Source organism: Lepidochelys kempii, chromosome 9 (assembly GCF_965140285.1).
Source record: "Lepidochelys kempii isolate rLepKem1 chromosome 9, rLepKem1.hap1, whole genome shotgun sequence".
NCBI classification, from domain to species: domain Eukaryota; kingdom Metazoa; phylum Chordata; order Testudines; family Cheloniidae; genus Lepidochelys; species Lepidochelys kempii.
In genome coordinates, this window is record NC_136388.1 from 58,744,191 (window position 1) to 58,761,472 (window position 17,282).

The 17,282-nt window shown below is 53.6% G+C and overlaps 1 protein-coding gene across 4 annotated transcripts in view; it reads right to left on the bottom strand.

The window, feature by feature from the left end:
- The window catches only part of DGKK (diacylglycerol kinase kappa), a 158,601-nt gene that overhangs the window by 40,615 nt on the left and 100,704 nt on the right, over window positions 1-17,282 (bottom strand). For all 4 annotated transcript variants that reach the window (XM_073360585.2, XM_073360586.2, XM_073360584.2 and 1 more), the window contains exons 6-11: window positions 15,980-16,112; window positions 15,236-15,342; window positions 13,152-13,277; window positions 12,295-12,397; window positions 1,371-1,533; window positions 198-306 (exon numbers count right to left, since the gene is read on the bottom strand). In XM_073360585.2, the coding sequence (XP_073216686.1) occupies window positions 198-306; window positions 1,371-1,533; window positions 12,295-12,397; window positions 13,152-13,277; window positions 15,236-15,342; window positions 15,980-16,112 (741 nt within the window). The remainder of the gene's footprint in view (window positions 1-197; window positions 307-1,370; window positions 1,534-12,294; window positions 12,398-13,151; window positions 13,278-15,235; window positions 15,343-15,979; window positions 16,113-17,282) is intronic.

Consider the following 17,282-nt stretch of genomic DNA (forward strand, 5'->3'; position numbering starts at 1 on the left):
CTGGTGACACACATCTAGCCCATGCCAGCCCCACCAGCGCTGCCATTGTGCGATAGTTCTGGAAATGTAGCTCCTGGCTGCCAGGGCTTAGCACACGCCCCCGAGCCAGCTTTTCACTACTGCCAAGACCCAAGGGGGCGGGGGCAGCCCTCAGAGACACTGAGACGGGGGGAGGCAGCAGACAGACTCCTCCTCACTTGCTTGTGCAATCCCAGTGCATCGATTTCGGAGAGAACCCAGCCCACGCTGCCATCTCCCCCACAGACCAGGATCCGGAAGGTGGAGAACTTCTGGAAGAGCCGCAGGCTGGCAAGGGACACACAAAGAGGAGCAGGAGTCAGGGCTAAACGGGGTCCCAGATACATGCCTCAGCTCAGCTCCCTCCAAGGAAGGCCCCGGCCTTTTCCCTCCCCCTGAGGGACAGCAGAGCTCACTCAAGCAGGGGTAACAGTCAGTGGTACGTCTAGACCCATGGCTGGCCCAGGTCAGTTGACTCGGGCTTGCAGAGCTAGGCCTGTGAGGATAAAAAATTGCAGGATAGGTGCTTGGGCTCAGGCTGGAGCCAGGCTGAGAGCCCGCGGTGGGAGGATCTCAGAGTCCAGACATCTGCAGTGTTCTTTGGAGCCCAGCCAGCCCGACGTACTGGCCCAGGCTCTGGGACTCGTGATCTGGGTTTACCATCCAATCCAAACAGCTCGGCCTCATCTAATTCAGAGCATTAAGGGTTGGAGACCCAGTTCAGCCCCTTACAGAGCAGGTGGGAGCTGCTGAGCTTTCAGTTTGGCCCATCTTTATGAGGCCCTCCCAGCTACGGGGTCATATGGGGTGCTCCTGGCTGGGTGGATGGAGTCATGTGTCTCTAGGATCTGAGCAGCTTCCTCGTTTTCCCTGGCCCCCAGGTAGATCAAAGAACAAAGGGAGGGAAGGGACGCACTGTCTCATGGGATGTGAGGCCTGGCACTGCTGGTGTGAGCGCATGGGGGGGGGGGGGTCAGGCTGCAGGGGCACTGCAGGAGCAAGTGTAGGGAGTGGGCGGGGCTTCAGGGGGCACTGTGGGCATGAGCATAGGGGAAATTGGCTGGGTGGCCGGGGTTGCTGTGGGTATGAGTGTAGGAAATTGGCCGGGTGGCAGGGGATGCCATCGGGCAGCAGGGAGCACTGTGGAGTGGGCTGGGCGGCATGGGGTTCTATGGGTGTGAGTGCAGGGAGGGGGCCGGGCAGCAGGGGGCGCCGTGGGTATGAGCACAGGGAGAGGGCTGGGCAGCAGGGGGCGCCATGGGCGGGAGCACAGGGAGGGAGCCGGGCAGCAGGGGGCACTGTGGGCGTGAGTGCAGGGAGAGGGCTGGGCGGCAGAGGGCGCTGTCGCTTACCCGAGGTGAGGGCCCCCGTTCATCAGGTCAAAGACTTGCGCCGGGTTGAGGAACTGCTTGAACTTGCGCAGGAACTTCACACCCTGGTTGTCGCCGCTCTTGGAGTTGACGAAGGCCAGCAGCGGGCTGGAGCAGGACGAGGGGCAGGTGGCCTTCCAGAAGCCTGAGGAAAAGCCGAGTGCCCCAGTGAGCAGTGCAATAGCCTGGGGTTGGATCCAAGTCCCTGCTCTGCAACCAACTGCCTATGTAACCCTGGGTAAGTCACTTAGCCTCAGGGCCTCCGTCCCACCTGTGCAATGGGGACAACAGTGCTGCCCTGCCTCAGAGGGTGTGAGTATAGAGACTGTGAGGGGTTTAGAGCCTGTGGCAATGGGGGCCAGGGAAATACTACAAAGAGCTGCTTTGCAATAGGCCGCGGGGAAGGGGGTGTAGAGGAGTGCCTTCACTTGGCCTTTCAGGGCAACAGCTTGGGGAGATTTTGGCTGAAGTACCTGGCAGATTCCCAGTCTCAGTCCCGTGTGACACGCAGGAATGTACACAACAAATGCTACTAATAACCCCATCTTTCGGCTCGGGGAGGGTCAAAACCAAAGTCTCTGGCCCCAGACTCGATAGAGTAATGCAGCTCCCATGTGCAACACGACCCCACCTACTCTTCACAGCTGGAATCATTGTGGGCAGGGTCTGCGTGTGTGCAGCGGATCCCATTCAGAGCCACTGGCTGCTGCCCCAGTGTACTAACAATGACGGATGGGAAGGGAGATTGGCACGATAGCAGCAGTGCCCGGGATGGAGCTGGAGATGAACCATACAGGGAAACCTATGTTAACCCCTTGACATATGTGACATCCGGATACTATGGGGGGAAGTGCCACAGAAACAGGGACACACAGAACACTGCTGTTAAATTCTTTCCTAGTGCATTCTGGGGCTGATCTTGTTGCTGCTGACTCTAATGGAAATAGGATCAGCACCCCTTCTTAATGGACACTTATTCCACACTTGGATGTACGCCATGTTCTTCCCCAGATACACTGCCCACCTTATTAAGGTCTGGCCCTGGCAATGCATGCGTGCTTGGCCCTTAGGTCTGATTCAGGAAGCATCCCTATTCAGGAAGGGCATTGTGATAAATGAAGCGGGGTAGGGGGGTAAGCCCCTTTTATGGACATACAGCATGCCAGCCAGCCAGTGGCAAGTATTCATTTTTAAAAAGAAAAGGAGTACTTGTGGCACCTTAGAGACTAACCAATTTATTTGAGCATGAGCTGCATCCGATGAAGTGAGCTGTAGCTCACGAAAGTTCATGCTCAAATAAATTGGTTAGTCTCTAAGGTGCCACAAGTACTCCTTTTCTTTTTGCGAATACAGACTAACACGGCTGTTACTCTGAAACCTATTAATTTTTAAAATCCTTGCGGGCCCCCACCTTCTGCACTCAAAGTGCCAGAGTGGGAATTCAGCCTTGACAGGCTTTAAAACACATGCTCATTGTTAAGCACAAGCTTAAAACCCATTGCAGTCAACTTTAAGTAGATACAGTTAACTTTAAGCATGTGTATAAGTGCTGTCCTGAATCGGGGCCATGCTGCAGAAGGCACAAGTAGAGGCAGTCTGACCAAGGGTGGGATCTGGGGATGGAGTGTGGAAATCAGGAAAGGCTGCTGGGTGTGTGGCTGGAAAACAGCCCTTGTTTTCTGCAGGCAGGAGCAAATCCCTGGTGGGGTTTTTGCTGCAAGGCAGTCAGGGCTCAGCAGAGGACGCATAGCGTTAGCTGAGCAAAGCACTGACTGTTAAGTAAACACCAGATGAACAATCTGGGAGCCCACAAAGGATTTACAATCAGTGCAACGCTTTTAAAGAAATTAAATTGGAAATGAAATCTGCTAATGGATCAGGGCTGGCACCGCTACAGAGAGGGATCGATAGCTGGCCTGGAGCCCGCAGCCACTTCCACTGCACTTGGCCATGGAATTGCTTTCTTTTGCTGCTCTTCTCATGAGAGGCCCAGATCTGCATTCTGCGCAGGGCGTGCTGGAGTGCTGCACAGTGCCCAGTGTGATGCACGCTGCTGGGAAGGGCTGTCAGCTTCACTCTCTGCTCTGCCCAGTGCTGTTTCCAGAAAGGAAGCGGGCTTCCTGTGCCAGCTCTGGAGCACAGCTTTGTGACTATGCAGACTCACATCCAGTAAGTGTGCATGTCTTCTGGGAGAGATAGATATGGGTGTGACACCAATGACCTGACAACGCTAGCTAGAGGGAGGGATTCAGCTGTGAAGGTTTTCCCTTCACTCTACCAATGCACATCAATCCCAACCCACAGCTCCACAGCCTACTCCAGCCCTGGGCTCCCCATACAACTCTGCTGCTGCAACCTACGCCCTCATACTATTCCAGTCCTGGGCCCGCATAGCTCCGGGTTCTACATCACCAGGAGATAAGAATACCTCAATAACTAGCTATGGTGACTTTCCAAGAAGCATTGTTTCCCCCAGTTATGATGACTGGATCTAAGGCACCATGAGATGGCATGGTCCAAACCATGCGGTCACTTGGTAATTTGGGCACAACCAAACAATATTCATTTCAATACATCCAAATGTAAAGTCACCCATACTTACAGGATGGGGGTTCTATTCTGGGAAATGGCTACTTTGAAAAAGACTTGGAGGTCATACTGGATAACCAGCTGGACATGAGTGCCAAGTGTCATGCTGTAGCCAAAAGGACTGTAAGATCTTTTATTCCTGAGGGCATTCCGTGCCAAAAAATTAAAAATTCTGCGCACAATATTTTAAAATTCTGCAAATTTTATTTGTCAAATAAATGTGGAGGCTCCAGCATGGCATTGGAGAGCACAGGCCACTGGCTGTACAGAGGTGGGAGATCACTGTGAAGCTCCCCCCCACCCCGAAACACGGACTCAGCGGTGAGGCTGCACCCAACCCTGACACAGCACAAGGACCGGGCCTGCCCCAGAAACACCCCAGGGTCCTGCCCTTCCATGTGTGCAAAGGTGTGGGCAGGCAGGCTCAGCAAGGTAGGATCCATGGGTGGAGGAGCTTAGTGTGGGAGGATCCAGGTGTGGGTTGAGAGGGTTCTGTGGGGCAGGGATCTGGGTTCGAGGCGGGATCCGGGTGCGAGGGGGGATCTGGGTGCACAGGTAATGGGACTCTGCAGAAGGATCCAGGTGAAGGTGGTTGGGACTCAGCAGCGGGGAGGTCTGTATGTGGGGAGGATAGAAATCGGCAGAGGGGTGGGGTGGGATGGGGATCCAGGTGCAGCTGGTTGGGGCTTGGTAGGGTGGGGAGCCAAGTGCTGGTTACTCATTGGGATGGTCTAGGTGAAGGAGAGTGGGATTTGTCAGGGGGTGTTCCGAGTGAGGCTCGGTGTGGGGGTCTGAGTATGAGGGGGTCTGGATGCACAGAGGTTGGATAGATGGGAGACCAGCTGCATGTACAGTGACCCCTCCCCCTGCAGCTGAGGAGCAATAGGTGCAGGAAGCGAAGCAGGAGGGGGCAGGAGTTTGCAGAGCTTCTTACAGCCAGGGTGAGAAATCTGGGTGGGTGTCTGACACGGCTCCGGATGCCGTGCAGGGGAAGAGGAAGTCCCGTCCCCCCCCAACCAAACCAGGACTAGTAGCTGAGCCCAGCGCAGGGTAGGAGCCACCAGCTGGGTCTTCCCCAGTCCTGCCCTCTGCCCCACAGTGATTTAGAATCATAGAATCATAGAATATCAGGGTTGGAAGGGACCTCAGAAGGTCATCTAGTCCAACCCCCTGCTCGAAGCAGGACCAATTCCCAGTTAAATCATCCCAGCCAGGGCTTTGTCAAGCCTGACCTTAAAAACCTCTAAGGAAGGAGATTCTACCACCTCCCTAGGTAACGCATTCCAGTGTTTCACCACCCTCTTAGTGAAAAAGTTTTTCCTAATATCCAATCTAAACCTCCCCCACTGCAACTTGAGACCATTACTCCTCGTTCTGTCATCTGCTACCATTGAGAACAGTCTAGAGCCATCCTCTTTGGAACCCCCTTTCAGGTAGTTGAAAGCAGCTATCAAATCCTCCCTCATTCTTCTCTTCTGCAGGCTAAACAATCCCAGCTCCCTCAGCCTCTCCTCATAAGTCATGTGTTCCAGTCCCCTAATCATTTTTGTTGCCCTTCGCTGGACTCTCTCCAATTTATCCATTTACCTCTCTGCCAGCTGCCCTGGGCACCCGAAACATACTGCTGAGACAGGTCATATGAGGGTCATAAAGTCATTTTTCTGCAGGGAAGCAAAGAAATCTGTGGGCGACATACTCTGCACATGCGCAGTGGCACAGAATTCCCCCAGGAGTAATCTTTCGATGTATAAACAGGGGGATTGTGATTAGGAGAAGAGAAGTGATTTTACCTCTGTATTAGGCACCACTGCTGGAATATTGTGTCCTGTTCTGGTGTCCTCAATCCAAGAAGGATGGTGATAAATTGGACTGAGTTCAGAGAAGAGCCACGAGAATGGCTAAAGGATTGGAAAATATGCTCAATATATTTAACAAAGAGAAGGCTAAGACCTGACTTGCTCATGGTTTATAAGTATTTACATGGAGAACAAAAAATAGAAAATAGATTCTTCAGTCTAGCAGACGAAAGTATAACAAGATCCAATGGCTGGAAGTTCAAGCGAGACAAATTCAGAATGGAACTAGGCATACATTTTTAACAGTCAGGGAGATTAACCACTGGAACAAATTGCCAAGGGTCATGGTGGATTCTCCATCACTGGCCATTTCTAAATCAAGATTGGAAGTTTTTCTAAAAGATGTGCTTTTGTTCAAACAGGAACAGAAAGTTCTCTGGCCTGTGCTATCCAGGAGATCTGACTTGATGGTCATAGTGCTCCCTTCTGGCCTTGGAATATATGAAAGAATGCTAGGGTTGCCAGGTGCCCAGTTTTCAACCAGAAAGTCTGGTCAAAAAGGGGACCTGACAGTGTCCAGTCAGGTGAACTGACTGTACACAGAAAGTCCGGTTACTGCGGGCGGGGGAGGAGCTGGGTCATCACCCGAGCCAGCCCCTACTAAGCTGGGGCCACCTCCTACCTGCGTCGGGCAGCTGCAGCTCCCAGCCCCAGCTCCATAAAAGAGTCCCTCCCAACCCAGGCAGCGGGGAGGTGGGGGAGAGAGGGGAAAAGCAGCAAGCGACAGGGAGGGAAGGGGGAATAGGAGCGAATGCGGGGCAGGGCCTTGAGGGGAAGAGGAGGGGCAGGGGTGGTGCCTCAGGGAGTAGAGGTGGGGCAAGAGAGGTTCCAGAACTCCTGTTAAGAGTGTTCGGCTTTAAAATATTACCAAGTTGGCAACCCTAAATAATGCATGAAAATGAGTGACAGCTCAGAACAAACAAGCACACGTCCCTCACCAATAACTGGTGGAGGCCCTCAAGAGCCAGAGATGCAGGCAAGTATTCCCATGAGATTTCACCCAAGTACCTTTGTATAATAGCCGCATTCAAGAAAGCGTCTGCAGCTTGCCCAGAATGCGCTCCTGAGAAATCAAGTCTCTGTAGCTCTCCTGTCACATTTCTGAGCTTGTCAACTCTACCCACCTTGTGCCTCCTGCCTTCCCCAGGCACTGCTAAGCATCTGCTACATCCAGAGAACAAATTAATCGGATGTGAGAATCAAACCACCAGGAGATGCTGAGTCAGTGTGTAGGTTGCAAGCGGAAGAGCCAGATTATCTGAACCACCCAGAAAATTGCAGGGTGTGGGGAAGCAGGAAGAGAAATCTCGCTGTGATATTTGAAATCTAATTGGATCCACCATAGGTTCTGGTAAGGGGTTGGAGAGACAGTACTAACCTCACAGAGACCTCCATAAGCTGGGAGCTAGGTGGCACAGTGCCAAGCACAGCTGGGGATGAGGAAGAAGAAAGAAGGTTTAGTCTTTGTGGAATGCCAGTTTGGTGCCCTGTTTGGTGAGAGGGCTCGGTTCAGAGGGGCAGTCCCAGGCAGACACCCAGAGGGCACAGGACAAATGAAACCACCTACAAGGCCCTGAAAGGAGACACAGGCACCTGCAGTCGGAGCGAGTAAGGGCTGAGGCGGAGGGAGAAACCTGCAGTCCCCAGAGGGGAAGGAAAGGCGTGTGGAGGTGATAGAGGGGAAGAATGAATCCATGGGCCATCCCTAGTTTCGGCAAGAAGAGCCATGAAAGAAGAATCCAGGAGAGCCCCTGGGGAAGGCAGGGAGCAATGAGTGCGACGAGGTGGCAATGTGTGTTTGATGCTCTAGGAAAGAGGAGAAAGGAGACCCCGGGTCTTGTAATCCAAACACCACAGCTGTGATTTGGCCCATGAGACCAAGGCAATGAAACTGAGTGAGCCGGTATCACTGTCCAAGCTGTGCGTGAGTTAAACCCAACCCCAACAGAGGTGCTGAAAAAGACTTCAGCTCCAGCAGTCTCAGGCAGGCAAGAAACAGGTATTTGCACAACGCTTTTCCCCTCCCCCTACAGGGGATGTTAAGGAGAGCCCTGCCACCATTTCTCAAGGACAGGAGACAGCATGGGGGAGAAGGTGAGAGAGAGACTGGAGAGAGGTAGATTATTAGTAGCACAGCCATGTTTTTTTAAATGTCTGATTGTTACTCTGACAGTATCCCAGTGAGTAATGAGAGAGGCAGATGAGCCACCGGATGACAGTAGCAGCAAAATCATTAAAAACCGAGCAAGCAAATATCTGGAGGAGGAGAACATATTTAGCTCAGCTCGAACCAGATGGAAGCCTCCTGAGAGTATTAGAGAATTTGGCTACAAACTCTGCAAGCTGTTATCACTCCCATCCTGTTGCTCCTGGAAAACTGGCAAGAAAGCAGAGCTAGGAAACCAGAAAGCCTTGGTTCCAGGGATGGATAAGCAGACATGTTTGCCGGGACAGTACAGAAAAGGCAGAAGAGTTTTCTAAATCAGAGCCCAGCCCCTCATATCAAACTAATCTAATGTCATTCTCGGACAAGGTAACTGCTGTGCAGAAATAGATAAGGCAAATACAGCGTAGATTCTATGCCCAGGATTTGGGAAAGGCATTTAATCCCATGCCCCTCGATGAAGCAAGGTGGGTTAGGACAATACTGAGATGCTACAGAACAGACAGCAGTGGAGCCAGGGGCCAGTTCTGACTGGAAGCTGTGTCCACGGAATGCCCTCAGGGTTCATTATCAGCTCCAACCCTGTCCAAAGATTTCCTAGCAACCTGGACGAAGGGGTGGAAACTACATTGATCAGACCGTCAGATGAGAGAGAACTAGAGTTGGGGATTGGTCCTGATTTGAGCAGGGGGTTGGACTAGATGACCTCCTGAGGTCCCTTCCAACCCTGATATTCTATGATTCTAGAGGGAATGTGGTGAATATTTCAGAAGTCACTGTCTGCACAGACTCAACCTGGGTTGAGTGATAGGAATAAAAATGAGCACAAGTCCAGGATGCTACACAGAGAAGAAAAGCCACAAAAAAAAGGGGCGGAGGGAGCAATCAGGGCCAGCCTGAGAGAAAGAAAAAGACCTCAGGTAACGGCTGATAAACAATCACTAGGCAGTGTCCAATGCAGGGATATCATTCCAAAGACAAGTGCATTCTTAGGATGCTTAAAAGCGGAAATGAGATGAAACACAGGAGTGATGCAGAGCCCAGTTCTCCTCCCACACCAGTGTAAATCAGGAGTAACTCCATGACAGCAACATTTACACAGCACTGGCTGGATCCGGGGTTGGAGTCAGCGCTGTTAGGTGCTTCTCAGCTAGCCCCAGCAGCGTGTGCAGAACCGGAACATTCACTCGGAGAGGGTTCTGTCTGCAGCGAGGGACCCGAGTCTAAAACAATGCACTGCTGTCTGCCTGAGCTGCAGACAGACTGAATCACCAGAGAAGCCGCAGCAGCCATAAATCAGCATCTCCCTATTGACTTCAGTGCACAGCAGGAGATGTGGCTAGCGTTGTGCCAAGAGCAGAGCAGCAGGTGTACTGATCCAGAAGCCCAGTGATGGGAATTCCATTGAAACTCTTACATCGCTGATCAATCTAGCACAAACACCCAGTTACTCTGGGATAGTGGCGCCGTGTGAGCAGCGCCCTGTCACGTCCCACCCCTAGGCTGACCCCAATAGATAATGGCTGAAACAAAGCCTATAGCTGGGAGGCGGGGGAGGATTGTGCATGGGGGTTGTCCTCTACAGGCAGCTACCAGGGAATTGGAGCAGGCCTGGAGAAAAGCAGCTGGGACGGTAAAAGGATCAAGGGTTGGAGGGAACAGAGGACAGAGTCAATGCTCACAGCCAAGTGAAGGCTCTGGAGGGCAGATTCTTGGAAGTGAGTGCATGAAGGGTGCTACAGAGGGGAGCGGGAGTGGCTTGTCTCAGCTACAAGGAGACTGGGCAACTTGGATTTAAACAGCCGCTGAACCTTCTGGGCTGATTTGGGGATGGCAGCAAGGCCCAGACAGGGATAATGTCTCCTCAGTCCAAGACCTAGGGAGTGTCATTAAAATGATGCCAGTGACTTAGGTGCCTGAGTCCCAGAAGTGCTGGAGGCCCCTAAATCCCATTGGCGTTCGATGAGGCTGAGCCTCGATGGCTCCCTTCTGAAAACAGCCTTTGGCTCCTTTTGAAAACTTCGCCCCAGATGGTCAGCTCTCAGATCGAGGGGCTGGCAGTAGGCCCTAGCGCAGGGTTTTCCACCTTTCCCAGCCTGGCACCCCAGTTACAGCAGAAACCCCTTGGTAGGGCAAACTTCCCATCCAGCCACCTAGAAACTGCTGCTCTAACCTCCCTCCCACCTCATCCTAGGATCCTCTCCATGCTCACTAACGTTGCTGCAAGAGCCTTCTCCTCTGCAGCCACTGCCTGGAACGCTCTCCCCTATTCTCCTCTCCATCTCAATTCAAACCCAGTGCTAGCCTCTCTTCCCCACTACCACCATGGCCCCTTTCCTTTCCCACTGCTGCTCTTGGCCTGCATTGTGTGCCAGGCGCAACACTCAGTCAAAGTTATTTCTGTTCATGCGAGGGACTAATCTTGGATTCCAACTTAGACAACACATGGATCTGTGAAATTTGTAACACTGGGTTGCTCTCAAATTGGGTTTGTCAGCCATACACAGATTCATCAAGCAACTGACTAGATCTCTTACAGGTACATCTGGATCCAGCAGATCGACAGTTGCCCATCTTTACCCGTCTATGGTGCCTTCCATCCGAGGATCTCAAAGCACTAGTAATACTGTGCCCCTGTTATTACACTCACAAAGCGTTCTCTCGCCCTGACAGGGGCTTTCAAATCATGAGTCTTAGTCACACCACCACTGCGCCCGCCATGCTCTGCCATGCTGTATGCACAATGAGGGAACTCCCTCCCAAAGCTGCAGCACAAAGATTAGAGGGTGCTTCTCCCAGAGCAGCCAGAAGAGGAGAGGATCTGGTGCCTAGATCCTGCAGAGGACAGATCCCACGCAGTAGCCATGAACCCAGGAAGGCAGCCTGGAGTTTCCCACCTTGCCTTGCCTCTGTGACCACAAGGGGAGACCCTCCCAGTAGCTACTTGGAGCAGCTGGTCCCCTGGTAGGGCAGAGGAGGAAATCAGGACTCCATCTGCCAGATAAAAAGGGACATAGATGTCATGCTGCCCAAGGACCAGAGCAGGGCTGTAACCAGGGCAGGGTGAGCAGGGCAGCCGCCCAGGGTGCAGAGTCATGGGGGCAGAAAAATGGGGCAGTGTGGGGGGCATGCAGGATCACGTGCTCCCCTGATTTCTCCCTTCCATTTAGTACAGAGATTTTCAAACTGTGGGGCACTGCCATGAGATGCTCCCCGAAGTACTCGCTCACGCTGGAGCTGGGCTCCATGGGCAGCGGCCAGCTCCATGGGGTATCGTCAGCTGGCGCCAGGCTCCTTCAGGGGAGAGCCAAGAGCATGTCAGGGGTGCAGCCTGGAGCTGTGCCACCCACTCTGCCTGGGGAGCGCCTGGCCATGTAGAGGTGGCCTGGCTTGGGGAGCAAGGCAGGGAGGGCTGCCGGGCAGCCAGCATAGTGTGGAGAGCCAGGGGCCCAAGGGGCTCCCACCAACTTCCGATCCACCGGCTCCTGGCAGGAGGTGCCCCCAGTTTGAAAAACTCTGTGCTAAATGAAAGGCAGAAATCTGGATGGGACATGATCCCACAGGCCGTGCCCCAGCATCGCCTCTAGGGGGGCCAGTATGCTTGCTCACCCTGGGCGCTAAAATACCTAGTTACAGCTCTGGACTGGACTCTGGCAGGCTGTGCTATAGATAACACAGCAGGGGATGCAGGTAAGGGATGGGGCTGGGGAGGATGGAGAGGTGGTTCCCACACGCAGCGAGCTGCCTGCATTGATCTTTTCCACTTCTTAGCCATTCAAAGGCATTTTCCCTGCTCAGGAAGTGACCTGGCTCCACCTGCAGGGAAGCAGGAGCTGCAAGTGCCTGACTAAGTGGATTGAGAGGTCAGCCACAGTACAACTCCCCATGGGGCCTCCAGGGCTCCTACATGGCAGCCAATACATCCTGGAGAGTGCCAGCCCCTTCCCTGTGTCTCCTGAAGCAGCAGGGCAGTGTGGGGTGGATTTCTGCCAGCAATGTCAGAGCTTCAACAAGCTGCAACAGGGCCCAGTCTGTAGTCCTCTGGATCAGCTGTACTGGACCCCCCGGAAAGACGAACAAGCTCAGTGGGCCTGATCTATGGGTCTCTCCACGAATGCCCCCATGGCTGGGCTAGCGCAGGAGAGCTGGAATCCCCGAGAGCCACAAGGTCTCAGAGACTCAGTTCCCGCCATTCAGGACACTCTAATCCAGCTCAAAGGAAGTGCGTTCCTTTGTCCTCCTGCCGGCTCTGCCCCAGACTGACTAGCAGCCAGCAGTCCTTGGCTCTGGTACTCACCGTCCGAGTCGATGCTGTTCAGGGCAGTTGGCGGGATTATGGAGACCTTGTACTGCCCCAGGGGGCACTTCTTCCCAAAGAGCTCTTTGCAGGCGCTGTGAACCTAGGGCGGACAAAGCAGCAGGAGACGGCATGAGCTTACTGGCTGAAAGGGCAGCAGCTTAGTCTAGAGGTGAGAGCAGGAGGCTGGGAGCCAGAAGACATAGGTCTCTTCCCAGCTCTGCTCCTGCCCTGTTGTGTGATCTTGGGCAAATGACAACCCTTCTCTGTTTCCCCACTGGTAGCAGTGGGGACAATAATGTTCATCTACTGCACAGAAAGGTGTGAGGCTCCATCAGTTAGTGTCTGTGGAAAGCATGAGAAAATGGGCTGGAGTCAGCCTCTAGAGCCCAACACCCCCATTCCTGGGGGGTTGGAATCTGGATCCAGGTGCAGCTCGTGTGGCTGGAGATCTTTCCAGGTCCATTACTGTTCTGGGTGGAAGCAGTGGCTTTCCAGCTCCATTGCCTGTTTCCCTGAGCAATGTGGGCAGGTTTTTTTGCAGTGGATAATGCCCTTCGGCAGCCACGGGGATGGCTTTGTAACACACCTTTAACCGTGGTGGGTGTGGGTGCTACAGCGGTGCTGACATGTAGCTGTGTTTGAGAAGGGCTTCAAACACACTGTGACCACAGAGCCCCACCGCAGGAAGAGCTACGTGTCTGCATCCACAGTCGTGGTTATGGCATGGAAGGTGTACAATATCCATATCTGATCCAGAGAAATAATAGAGGAGGCCAAGGTGCTCAGAAACCACGGCGATGGGCATGGTCTGAGAGAACAGAATAAAGAAGGGGGTTGGAGGGAGAGGGTCTTACAATGGCCTTGCACCAGAGGCACCTCCAGTCCTGCAGCCGCCGTACACTGCCACAGGTCCTGTCGCACACGGCACACCGAGCGCTCACGGGCAGATTTCCCTCCAGCCACTGATGGGGCATGGCTACCTGAAGAGAGGAGGGCAGAGGAACAGGTCAATTACCTGGCTTACAGCCTGGTTACAGACACATTCTGTTCTCAGCTCTACCACTGGCCTGCTGCAGGATCTTGGTCAAGTCATGCCAAAGCTCCATGCCTCAGTTTCCCCACTGGGGATGATCATACTGGCCTCCATTGGAAAGTGCTTTGAGATCTGCAGATTAAAGTGCTGCATAAAAGCTGGGTGCTAGTGCATGCAAATGCCCCCTTGGTATCCAGCAGGGCCCGTGAAACCAGTTGTGTTGGGCATGGCAGGAGGCGGGCTAGTTGTCCACTTCAGCTTGGCTTTCATTGTCCGCCCATCTTCCAGCAGCCTCTGTTTCTGAGAGTAATTCCAGCGACTAAGATGCCAAAGCACCTAACCACACCAGCAAATCAGCTGTCTATGTAATGTTTCAGAGTAACAGCCGTGTTAGTCTGTATCCGCAAAAAGAAAAGGAGTACTTGTGGCACCTTAGAGACTAACCAATTTATTTGAGCATAAGCTTTCATGAGCTACACCTCACTTCATCGACCCAGCCGGCTATGCTGCCTCGATTCGGGAGGGGGAAGGGGGGGGACAGATGGGAACAGGGTTTTCAAAGCTCCGCAGACTCCCATCCCTCTGCCCAGCAAGCCTCTGAAAAAGACTTCACACCACCCACTCTGAAGAGCATCAGCACCCCCCTGTGGCCAGTCACAGAGGAATGCCAGCTCCAGCATAGTGGAGAGGGCTGGGACCTCTCTAGATGCCCCCCCCCACCCCGCTCCCTGTTCTACAGCGAGTTATAATCATCGTCAGCAGCATCTGAGTCAGCCCCTCCTCTGGGCGTCGCAGTGCACCATCTCCAGTCCGTACCCGCCTCACCCCTGGCAGCCGCACAGGCTGCGGAGTCAGTGGTGCTTGAGTCACTGAGCAGTTTGGATCTGGCAGCGTTTTCCATCCACTCTGCTCACGGTTAAACAGCAGGGAGAGCTGGGCTGAGGATGACAACACCCTGCAGCCATGTCATGCACTTGGACCATCTCCCAGGCCCTGGCCACTGGCTTGTTGAGAGATGTCCAGCCTGGCTCACGATGCACAGGCTCCTCTCCAAGAGCCTTCAGCACAGCATGCTGATACTTTTAAACTGCTGCTCACCTGTACTGGCTGTCACCTTGGGGCATCAAGGCCAGGACTCCGGAGAGTTGCCCATTCAATGTAATGACTCGGAGAAAGAGTCTTCCCACTGAATAGCTCCCTGCCACTGACTAAGGGAAAGCAGTATCCAGGGTCTCTCCAAGGACCTCCACTGCCACAGCAGAAAGTCACTGATGCCTCTTCTACCCTAGGTCAGCATGGGAGCATGGCCTCATCCCAAACAGCCTCCCCATTCGCCTCCAGGGCCTGACTCAGCCAAGGTCTCAACATGGGCCTGGAAGAAGGGGCGCCCTCACAGCAGGGGCAGCTCGGTGGGTTCACGCCTCTAGCACAGAGATGAGAGAGAGGATCCCTGGGCCACATCCTTGCTCAGGCAAAGCAGGCAGTGGGGATGTTGCTTGGAGACAGGCTATGGGATTTGGCAATAGAATTGGCGATGGAGGGGCACCAGAGCATCTCATCTACCCACTGGTGGGGCCCATGCAGGACTGTCCCGGGGTGGTTCTAAGTGCAGTTGTTCTAACTCCTCCAGAGGAATTCGCTCCCGATCCTGGATCAGATTGGGCTCTCATGTATGTGGTGGTAAGTCTGGACAAAGTGCACTAACTCCATTGTGCTACTCCTGATTCACATCCATATAACAGAGCAGGCCCACTTAGCCTACAGCTTCCTTTACACAGGTATGTCCAGAGCTAAAGCCATTGGCACCCTTGCTTAGGAAGGGTTGGCTGGCTCGGTGGCTGGCCCCAGGGTGTGTCAGGGCAGTGCCCTTCTTGGCAAGGGAGGGGGAGGGAAGGAAGTGCTTACCCCCTCTTCATCCTCGATGATGTCACTTCCTATGGAGGCCAGCGTGGTCCACTTACAGTTGTTGGTGGCTCTCACAGCACAGCGCTTGTGGGCTTTGAACTTGCAAACTAGTAGCAAGAGAGATGGAAAAGCCTGCAGGAATGGGAAGGTGGCAGGGACGGCTTCCCCACACCACACAGTCCTCCCTGCTCCAGAATGCCCCAGATGGACACCAACGCTTGGTCCATGGGCCTGACCCTGCTCCCACGGAGAACAAACACCCCTTGGCTGCAGCAGTGCTGAATGAAGCCCATAGCAACCAACACATGTGCACAGGTGTCTGCCCCCTAGCATGGGCACCAGCATCCATCCCATCACAGTCCTTTGGACCAGAGCTCCTTGCACCATGTCCTCCCATTGGCTGCATTCTGCAGAGGTCATGCACCAGGTACTAGCGCATCAGAGACAGGACACTGGGCTAGAGGGACCTCGGTCTGTTCCTTACATTTTCCTCACCCATGTCCCTTCTAACCCCAATCTTTCTCCCCAAGTCCCTACCTTCTGCCTTCCATTTCCCCTCCTCTCTCTCCTATTTAGCATACTGGCTTGGCTTAAGCAATTCCTGTGCCCACCAGATGAGCAGCCAGAAGATGCATCTTGTGGCCAGCTCAGCTAGGCTTTGGCAAGCATTCCCTACTAATCCCACCCAGGGTCAGCCCCACTATCTGTTCATGGCTGCAGAGCCGGGGGCCGATGAGCCGGTACCTTCACAGGAGAGGCCATGGGAGGTGACCCCTGACAGGGCCTCGCGGCACACGTTGCAGAAAGTGGGTCGGGCATGGGAGCAGGCGTACCAGTTATGCATCCCAGAGAAATGTTCCATGTTGAACTGCGTGGCCTGGAATAACAAAGAGAATTGAGGTGTGTTTAGTGTGAGTTAGAAAGACAGCGGGAGCAGGCAACAAACCCCAGAGAGCAACTGGGGACTTTCTCAAATGTAACAAGGCTCCAGGACTCCCAGCTCTCAATGGCCCATGCATCTCCTTGTGCCCTGTGCCCGCCCTGCCAGCCTCCAAAATGGTAGAGAGGAACCAACATGGGAGCAAAGAAGATGGCATAAGGCCAGATTTGCCCAGCTGGGGAATATCCCACCTGGATGGCTCCAGGGATATGGAGTCTTCCACCTCTAGGTCACTGCATCAAATGCCAGCCAGTCTGCTGGAAGGCCTGACCATGTTTACCATCAGACGACTACTTGGAGGCCTACATGAAATGAGTCAGGGTTCCTTGGCTCAATTCGAGTGGGTAGGTGCCCCAGCTCTGGAGACCACTCCCCACAATGTACACTCTCCTTGCCAATATCAGCAGACACATCATGCACCAGCCATGAAGAGGGGGGAGGGATAGCTCAGTGGTTTGAGCTTTGGTCTGCTAAACCCAGGGTTGTGAGTTCAATCCTTGAGGCGGCCATCTGGGGCAAAAAATTGGGGATGGGTCCTGCTTTGAGCAGGGGGTGATTCTGTGGAGGTGCTTCACTGCCACTCCATTCACTAGCACAGTCATGCAGCTGTTATGAAAGCCTCAATCGCTTGTGCATTCAGATGGGACCGTGTCCTAGTCAGCATGAACTTGCCAAACAGCAGCGCCCAGCAGAATTCCCGATTATTCTTTTGAACTGACACTTAAGGCATGTTTCAGCCAATGTCTCTTCTTCATGATGAGGCAGCAATGAGAGTAGCTGGAAGATCACACCACAGCTCCCCTTTTAAAACAATTCTCCACTAGTCTCTACAGGCCAGGCTCTGCCTGTTCCAGATGGATACAACTGAGCTCTGGGCAGGTACCTCAGGGATGAGTTTAGTCCTTGGTCTTTAGCCCTCTTATACCCCCCTTTGTAACTAAGATTTCTCTTGCCTCCCCCTACATCTTTTCTCCTCCCCCTGGTCCCTTTCCCCTCTGCCCCAAGGCGCTTGGCTTCCTCCAATTCGAAATGGGATTGAAGGGTTCTGTTCTGTACATTTGTACTGACACTTTCTCCAGCACCTGACTAGCAAAGGGGAGAGAGACC